This window comes from Phyllobates terribilis, unplaced genomic scaffold (genome assembly GCF_046119375.1).
Source record: "Phyllobates terribilis strain yellow unplaced genomic scaffold, ASM4611937v1 Scaffold_4142__1_contigs__length_64581, whole genome shotgun sequence".
NCBI classification, from domain to species: Eukaryota; Metazoa; Chordata; class Amphibia; order Anura; family Dendrobatidae; genus Phyllobates; species Phyllobates terribilis.
Genome location: NW_027366894.1, coordinates 38989 through 48595, shown reverse-complemented (window position 1 = coordinate 48595; position 9607 = coordinate 38989). Strand labels below are relative to the sequence as shown.

General features: G+C 30.2%; 1 protein-coding gene across 1 annotated transcript; it reads left to right on the top strand.

The window, feature by feature from the left end:
* Positions 1 to 2698: 2698 nt before the first annotated feature.
* On the top strand, positions 2699 to 8777 carry LOC141248885 (uncharacterized). The gene is made up of 5 exons (XM_073669488.1): positions 2699 to 2915; positions 3009 to 3181; positions 7465 to 7653; positions 7742 to 7895; positions 8476 to 8777. Exons 1-5 carry the CDS (start codon positions 2699 to 2701, stop codon positions 8775 to 8777), a joined length of 1035 nt encoding a protein of 344 aa, XP_073525589.1.
* The last annotated feature ends 830 nt before the right edge of the window (positions 8778 to 9607 follow it).

The window sequence follows — 9607 nt, the reverse complement described above, 5'->3', positions numbered from 1 at the left end:
CTATAAATAGTGTCGAAAAAAAGTAAGAAGAACAAAAGGGGACGAAGGGAGTAGAGAGTAGTGAAATATAAGTGAGTATTTTCATAGGAACAAAAGTGTAGAAAAAAATGCATCATTTGGATCCATTTTGCTAGAAGAAATAAAGAATAGTGAAATATAAGTGGGTTTTCAGATTTGTTAAAATATATCAATATTAGTCTCTATTTATAGAGAGTTTTTTTTTATGAATTTTGATTTATTTTAACTTTTTTTAAAAAATAATTCAAAGGTAAATTGAAAAAGTAAAATATTATCCAAAGAAAATATACATGTCCAATAGGATGGGGACAAGTGGCCCCCTCCCCCATCAATTTTTTGAATGACCAAGAAGGTTACTGGTTGGGTGTTGGGCGACCTTATTGGTCGACCCAATTCCAATTTCTTTATTTTTTATTATTTTGGTGTGGGTCCCACATTCCATGCACTGCACAACCCACTCCAATATTTATGGTCTTATGAAAGACGGTCTCGTCTACCGTTATTGTAAGTTGTGATGGAGGAGTGGAGGGATGTCACCGGATGGTTGATCCCTGGATCAAACAGAACATAAATAACTGATGTACCACTCGAATACCATTCTTTTAAGTGGACAAAGTATGGTGTTGATGGCCAGGCTTCAAAGTATAAAAACTATATAGTGCATTTAATAATTGCTTCGTTTGTTATCGGGAAGACTAGAAAGATTTTTTGGCCTTAATAATTGATGACCCTTCTATTATATATTACAATATGCATTGAAATTTCATATAGTTATTTTTTTAAATAGATTTGCAAAATTATTTGTTTTTCATGAAAATTTAGGATGTGAAGTTAGAGCTTATTTATATAGATATCAAGTATGATTACTAAGATATGATGTAAGATATAAAGTATTAGTATTGTTGACCCGGTTTATGAACTATCAGTTCTGGTTCATAAACCCAAGTTCAAGCTTTGGCTGAATGTTAAATCTGAACTTGAACCTTAACATGGCCAGTTCAATGGATCGGTCAGTTCTGGTTTCGTACCGGTTTAGGTTTTGGCCGATTCTCACGGTTATTATTCCGTTTTGGTTCGGAACCTTGAACCTTGAACTTACTTATTTTAAATTTTTAATTAATTAATTTTAAAAACCTTAAGCACTTACTCGAAATTTATTTTAAAACTTGACTTTATATACATATTAAAATTTAAAGTACTTAGTTTAAAAACTCTAAGCATTTAGTTATGAATCTTCAATGAATCGTCGGTTCAAAGTCGGTTAAACTTCATGGAACCTCCGGTTTGAAAGTTCAGGATATTCATGAACCTGGCCTTGAACCTTGGTCTTAGCGAGTTTCAAGCTTGAGGGTCGGTTTCATGCCAGACTGGTTTAGGATCGGTTCATAGAATTTAGGTTCAATTTGACAAGCACTTTGTATTAGTGTTGATGAGTTATGTTCTTGATATACAAATGTTTTGAGAAAGATCAAAAACATATTATGATATCATTTTCCCATTGAACCGTCAATTTTGATTCAAAATTCAGGAATGTTCAGGTTTATCCGCTCTTTCACCGATTTTTAACTTTGTTCTAGAGATTTAGTTCTAGTTCAGAACCTTTAAAAATAACAGTAATTTAATTTAAAAGAAATAATTAATAAATTTTATTAAACAATGGAAGTCGCTGCTAAATACCTTTCGACGGAGCTTTATACATAAGTACGAATAATTATGCACAATAATGAGTATAGTTCCATTGTGAGGCATGTTTATTCACACTTATCTATAAAGCTCGATCAGTAGGTACTTAGTCATGACTTCCATTATTTAAATAAACACGTTATAGAAATTATATTTTTAAATTTCGAAACAAATAGTTTATGTCAAAATTAAAAAAAAATGTTTGTATCTTGAATTGGCGGTTCAGGTTCAAGAACCCTAGTTCGAAGGTTCAAGCTAACCTTGAACCAGGATCAGAACTTTGAAGAAAACTACATCGACAGTTTTAGTTTGGATTTTATTCTGGTTCAGGATTTGACAGATCCGATCCCGATCGGCCAACTCTAGCCGTAAAAGTAACTAATATATAAATTTATACAAGAATAAGTCAATATTTTTTAATAGATGAAATTAAAGGAGCAAAAAGATTACGTGTTATTCACTCATGCTACATTTTCGAACAAAATGAAACGTCAATTAAGGGTAAGTAACACATTTGACAATAGACATGTAACATAAAAAACCTACCGTTGCGGTAAAAAAACAAGTGAGTAAGTACGTCCGGCCCGGATTATGTGAAACGTCGGTGATACCATAAATTTTAAGGAAGAGAGTCGTTGAAAAAAAACATCTACTAGTATCATCGTGCTCTTACAACAGAAAATAGTGTGGTCCAAATACTGAATTACACATGCTAGTGTCTATTTAAAATTTGCATATATGTATGTATGTAAGTTTCACAAAAAGCCATCGAAGAAAAAGACAGGATGCATGAATATTTTTATTAGTTATGACTCTTAGATACAAATGGGCGTCAACTACATTTTCAACTACACAACTCCATCTACCAATTTAAGCCTTTCAACTTGTACCTCTCCTTCTCCCCCGCTTTTTTTGTATGTATATATCAGATTTCACGCTCTCTTAACTAAACACACTAGCTCAAAGAAAGGAGAGTACATCGGAAGAGGCAAAGAGAATGGAATCTTGGAAGGGAGAAATGTTGCTTTCTAAACCGTTTTTAGATGTAAATCACGGGGAAGATCAAAGAAGATGTAGTAATGGTGGTGGGTATTTGGGTGCAACGCAAAGGAAGGTAGTTTGCGTGACTAGCGGTAACTCTTATTTTGGTGCTCACTTGATCAAGGAGTTGTCGTCTCATGGTTACCTCATTCGAGCGACCATCCAAAATCCAGGTTCGTTTGTGATCACCTTTGTGTATGTGCGTGTCTTGAGTCTGTCAATCATGTGTTGTGCTGTGTTACTGTATTTGAAAATTGGTTGAATAGGTGATTTGGAGGAGATGAAGAGGACGATGGGAGATGAAGAGATGAGTAGAATGGAGAGTGTGGTGGTGGCCAAAATTGGGAATTTGGAGGGACTTTGTGAGGCGTTTAGAGGATGCCATGCCGTTTTTCATACTTCTTCTTTCATTGATCCACATGGTGTTTCTGGTTACACGGTAAGTAATCATGTCTTAAACTTGCCATTGGTTGGTCATGGTAAGCTAGTACTTAGAGTCTGTTCGTTTTGTCATAAAGAAGTACTTCTAAGTATTTATTTTTCTTTTTTAGAAAATAAGCACTCATTTGACTTGTTCGTTTCGTCCACCTAAAAATTTTTAAAAGTACTTCGAACTACTTATTTGCCTAAAAAACAGAAATTAGAAGTACTTCTTTTTTGTTTTCTTTTACCATGTTATTTAGAATACTCCCTTCGTCCCCTATTATAGTTCTTTTTTGACCCGGCACATTTGCCAACGCACGTTTTCTATATCAAATATCTCTAATTATATGTTATTAAAATTCGTAAAACTTTAATAGTATTAAAGTACTCATTGGGACGAATAAAGCAAGACCCTACATGACTATGTTATTTTTTATATATTGAGAAATACCGTGAATTTTCTACAATAACATGAATAGTGTACAAAAAGAAACAAGAACTATATATGGGGACGGAGGGAGTAATATATTTGGATAGAAATACTTGTTATTTTATTAATATTTTCATACTTTTATCACATTTATCTCGATGCAATTATTACATTAAAAACTACTTAATTTTTTTATACATTATTTTTTACATTTCTAATCCACTTTATTAGAGTTGTTTAGGTAAAAAAATCCTACCTTAATTTGCGTAAAATTTTGTCTCAAGACATGTATTTGTATCCGGAAGGAGTAAAATTTGTATTGTTTTCCGTGTTACTATTTATTTGTTTGAGTAGTCACGTGGCACAATATAGGATACTAATGAGGCTCGCCGGTTCTATAGTTTATATTTTATATTGTAAATAGTATATGTCTCTTGTTATATGAGGATATTTCAATATATAAGTTATAAATAATATTATAATTTTTTAATAAAAAGTTAATTATAGATGTGAGATTTGATTGAGGTGTGAGATTTGATGAGATGATGAATAGTTATTAGATAAAATAGTGACACATGGTGAATAGTACTAATACAATTTAAATAATAGATATAATCGTAATAAAATAAACGATTTCAAATATAATTTCTATGAAGCAAACTAGAATTTAACTTCTATAATGCTAAATAGGAATAAAAAATTAAATTATTTTCTTTATGGATCAAAGTTTTAAAACTTTTTTGTAAGCTTTATACGTAAATTTCATTTATATAGTTAATATTTATCATTTTGATAATGTTTAATACAAAAAGAATATACTAATATAAAATATATTATTTTTCTGAAAATTTTTCTAAAAAAGGTGTCACAAAAATTGGATTTATTATTATATGACATAAAATACAAATTATGACATGTTTAATTCTTATGGAAGAATGTAGTTATAATAATATTGATTATATAATAAAAATATGTCTATATATGTCTGATATAGTTATTTACTAGTCTAAGATCCGTGTCTTGCACGAGGCTGATTAATTAAAAATTGAAATGATAGATTCAGATGTATAATTAAAAATTAAAAAGACATTTACATAATTCACATTATAATAAATAACAATATAATTAATCACATATGTTTTAGTTTCAAATGCAAACAAATTTATGTTGGTTTGTAAGAATTAAGGATTCATCAATTTACTAAAATATAATATTAATTTCCTAGATTTGAAGTTCATATTTTAAAAAATTGACATCATTATATTTAATATGTAATTGTTGTTAATATAGTCTAAATATTGCTACTGAAAGATTTCAAAATTTTAAAAAATCATCATATTAATATGTGAGTGAAAGTTACTGGAATGACCATTTCATATAACTCTTTAATCTTTGAAGAGAGTAAATGATATTAATTATTCTCTAACAATATACCTGTTTTCACAATATGAAGATATGTTTCAAATGAGAAGCATGTCTTTTTTTCTAATTTGTGAATGCACAAATTTCATATTCACTTCTAAAAATTTTGATAATGTAAAAGGTCTATATTTATTTATACCAAATAAATCCAAAATATATATAACTAGTAGGAGTCCATAGTAATTAGGATTGTGTAAAAAGAGTTGGACCGGACCAGACCGGAGATATTAAAATTCGGTCCCCAATCCTAGTACTTGGTCTTTGCACCGACCTGGCCAATTAATACCATTTGGACACCCATCCCCGGTCCATACTATACAAAATTATCTTCATTTTTTTTTATAATCACATGCATTATACGAATTTACTTTTCGAGGCAGACTCAGATCATTCATGTTGTATTCACCGGTTTTTGGATTGATCGAGTCTCTATCGCATCTAAATACCTTGACATTATTAATTTTCAAGGACATAAAATTAACATATAATATTTTTTAAAAACGGTTATATTTGATTGACTAAGCCCCTAACAGTCTACTACCATATATTAGAAATTAGAAAATACATGAACAAATTAGACTTTGTGTTGGCTTTATAATTGAACATTACTACACACTATTAATTTGTGAATATATTAGAAGAAAAAAAATAAAAAAGTGATGCGATAATAATTTTATAAATAATTTAATTAAAAGTAAATATAATTCAGTTCAAATTAATGTTTTATATACATTACTTGGACAGTAAAAATTCAAATATGTACAAAGTTAATTTTATCATAAACTTCTTTTCTATGTGAAATAGCTAAGTTTGATTCATGTTCATGATACTCAGATTTTTTTTAACAATAATTTTCGGGTCAAGTCTATATTCTTTTCGCATTATGTAGTGTTTGCAAAATTCTCTTGTAAGTAGTTAACCCGAATTAGGATTACAATCCAGGTTTGGTAGACCTGTCATCAAAATTATTTAATACAAAGTTTGACACATTGGAGTATTAAACTTATAAAAGCAATCGGAATGGAACCTAAGTAACTGTGGAGTAAGTTATTGTTATTGACTTTTGGCAAGTTTTCTTCTTCTGACAAGTGGTTTGAGAGTATATAATAGAAAATTTTACTTATAAATTAAAACTCTAAAAAGGAAAATAATTAAATAATCAAAATATAATCCTATTTAGCTTAGTGTTAAAATTGATAAAAGAAAAATCCAGATGTAGACCTTAATCTATATCTTTATAGTATTATTAAAAAATCAATGATCAGTTCGGGCAACAAATATTTTTTAATAGTAGATGTTTAATTTGCATAACTTCTACTCACTCCGTCCCATAATATAATTTTCATTTGCTTTTACATATTTGTCGATACACGTTTTTTATCGTTAATATCTATCATTATGTGTTAGTATAAATTATAGAAAATTATATTATTAAAGTACTCGTCGAGACGAATCAAACAAGACCTCATATTACTATGTTTTTCCTTGTATATTAGCAAGAATCGAGAAAATAAACTTCGACAGTAAATAGTGTGAAAATAAAAATGAAAACTATATTTTTATTTTGGGACTGAGGGAGTAGTATTAACTGCTATATATATCTGGATGGCTAATTTTCAGACCTATCTAATTTGAGGATATTAGTGGATTCGAGAACCAGTGAAAAAACTTCTATCAACTGTGATATTTAATTAAATAATATATGGGTGTGACCATGTGAATAATGAGCATTGGACTAATGATTTTTACACAATGATTTTACTTGATAGTTTAGACCGTTGTTGATTTTTTTAAAAAGTTTACACCATTGGACTACTAATATTAACATTAATACTAGTATTCACTTAAGAACCGATGAAATAATTCTTGACATAATATATGAAGTTTTTTAATGGAAAAGTATGATGTTTGTTCATATTAAGTCTAAACCCAAGATGCTTGTGTGGTATACATATAAACAACGTTGTTGGCATAAGTACATATGCTATGATCTATCTACATGCATTTTCCATATTAAGGCCCTTGTTTGTTATATTTTTTTGAAAATTTTGACGGAAAGGAAACAAATTTAGATCACTTTTTACATCCTGTTTGAAATTTTTGAGGTAATTTTGTGGTTTGAGACTCACTACAAGATGGCTTTTTAGGTCTTATGCTTCTTTCTATATTTGTTTCTACAATATCATGGTTAGTTTTAAATATCCTTGATAAAGGGAGTCATACGTCCATCTTGTAGTTAATGTAAATTACCAGACACCTAGATGAATGAAAAATGTTCAGGGTTTGTTTCTTCTTGTTTACGTTTTGGAAAATAATACCTAACATGCCCTTAGTCTACAAGGATTTGAATGTTGAGCGACACACATTAGATAGACCCTAATTGAAAGGGTTTGGCTATGTTAAAAGAGACTAGTGTTGTAGTAAGAGATACTGTGGATGTTTTTCAGGAAAGAACAGCATTTCTAGAGGCAGAGGGAGCAAGAAATGTGATAGAAGCATGTGGAAGAACATCCTATGTTAAGAGATGCATTTTCACTTCATCTCTATTGGCTTCCATTTGGAGCACCTCATCATCTCATACACAACTCGTGGATGAATCCTTTTGGAGTGATGAAGACTATTGTAGGGATAACAAGGTAATTGCATCTCATAAGACTTCTGTTTATTAAGCCAGTTCTTATATGAAAAATTAAGGTTTGGATTTTGGATTTGTGAAACATGTAGTTATGGCTTGCTTTGGGGAAGACTAGGGCAGAGAAAATAGCTTGGGAGAAGTCAAAGGAAATGAAGGTAAAGTTGGTTACGATGTGCCCTGCTTTAGTCATGGCTCCTTCTTTTCCTAATGCTCAATATGAAACCTCCCTTCCTTATCTCAAGGGTGAGTATCTTTATTCCACTTTGCTCTTTTGCCAATTCTACCTCTTTCATTTATATTTATGAACCATTTTACAGAGTACAATTAGGTGAAACTGGATCTTATGTAGTGAATATAGAGTAATATCTGAAGTTCGATCTAAATAACAAATATAAAGATAGGTGAACATGGAACAATGTGACTAAAAAGACAAAAAAAAATAATGAAAGTTAGCTCAATGATAATTTTGTATATAACTCAATTCTATGTAACATCACAATGTTCACAAATTAATATTCTATGTTCATTATTTGAACACTAATGTTCACAGTTTTGCATTTTACAATATAAGCTGAATTCAACCATAAACTTCCTCACCACTTTAGATGCGAGTAAAAATGATTGATGTAGCATCTACTACGTGAATTACTCATTCGATAATCAATTGATTTATGAGCGAATCCTATCCTATATTTCACAGATCTACTAATGTTACACTTAAAAGAAGATATCTCACATCTCAAGTGAAAAAAAAGAAGAGAATTTTGGGGGGAAGTTGATTATTCGAACTTGAAACTTATGTTGCTTGTATGAATGAATGTAGGGGGGAAGTTGATGTTCAGGAGGGGCATGCTAGCGGTGGAGGATGTGACAAAGCTAGCTAAGGCTCATGTCAAAGTGTATGAAGCCATGGACCATGGTAACGCCAATGGAAGATACATTTGCTTTGAGCGCGTTTTAGGCACTTTAGAAGATGTTGCTAGACTCGAAACCAACTTGAAGGTCCACGGATTACTATCGGGAGACAACGAAAATGAAACTACTCATGTCGAGAGACTTACTAATCAAAGGATTACCAAGTTGTTAGCCAAACAAGCCTCTACGAGATGGACTTGTGAGAGCTAGCTAGTTTTGAAAGGATGCAAGTTTTTTTTAGAATTATAGAGCACTTGCTTTCACTATTATAACACCCTTGTTATTGATAGTCCAAGATATCGCATGCATCATGTTATTTTGTATGATGTAGAAAGTGCTTTCTTTGTTCTATTTATGATTTTATTTTCCAGATATTAATCAATGTCGATTATAAATGAAAAACGCTCCCTAGAAAAAGAAATAAAAATAAATAATAAAAACTGGATAAAAGATAGAAAAAATGAAGAATGTACGTTATATTGCAAACGAAAAAGCAACCTATCTCCATGTCACTTGATTCATCATGCCTTTTCAATTAGCTTTAGAGCATTAGTAACATTTTATTTAAAGATAAATATAAAAGTGTTTTAGTTTATCAATGTAATTATTACATTTGAGTATCACATGCATGATACTCATTCTTACACAAGTCTTACACATTGATCCCACATTTTTATCTATCTATAATTAAATAATAACTTTAACCTTTCAAAGGTAAATATCACCATTGTGAAGTATGAGTATCATAACATTAAATAATAATTTAAAATAGACTATGATACTCAAAATGAGTATCACTATTGAGGATGTTGTTACTTACATTATTATTCCATTTTTGTTTATAAGAAAGTTTTTATACTTGATTTTATTTTGTTATAATAACATTATTTTTTAAATCCTTTTCTTTTTAACACGGAAATTAAAATATTAAAACCTCTTATTTAAATAAGTCCATTGTAGTTGAAAATGGATATGAAACTAAGGACCCTTAGAGCTTTTGGTAAATTATACTCTTTCAACAATTTCTTCACATGCATACC

Coding starts and splice junctions, on each gene's coding strand:
- LOC141248885 (XM_073669488.1), top strand. CDS start 2,699: ATGGAATCTTGGAAGGGAGAAATGTTGCTTTCTAAACCGTTTTTAGAT. Junction 7,654..7,741: donor ACTATTGTAGGGATAACAAG/GTAATTGCATCT, acceptor TGAAACATGTAG/TTATGGCTTGCTTTGGGGAA. Junction 7,896..8,475: donor CTCCCTTCCTTATCTCAAGG/GTGAGTATCTTT, acceptor GAATGAATGTAG/GGGGGAAGTTGATGTTCAGG.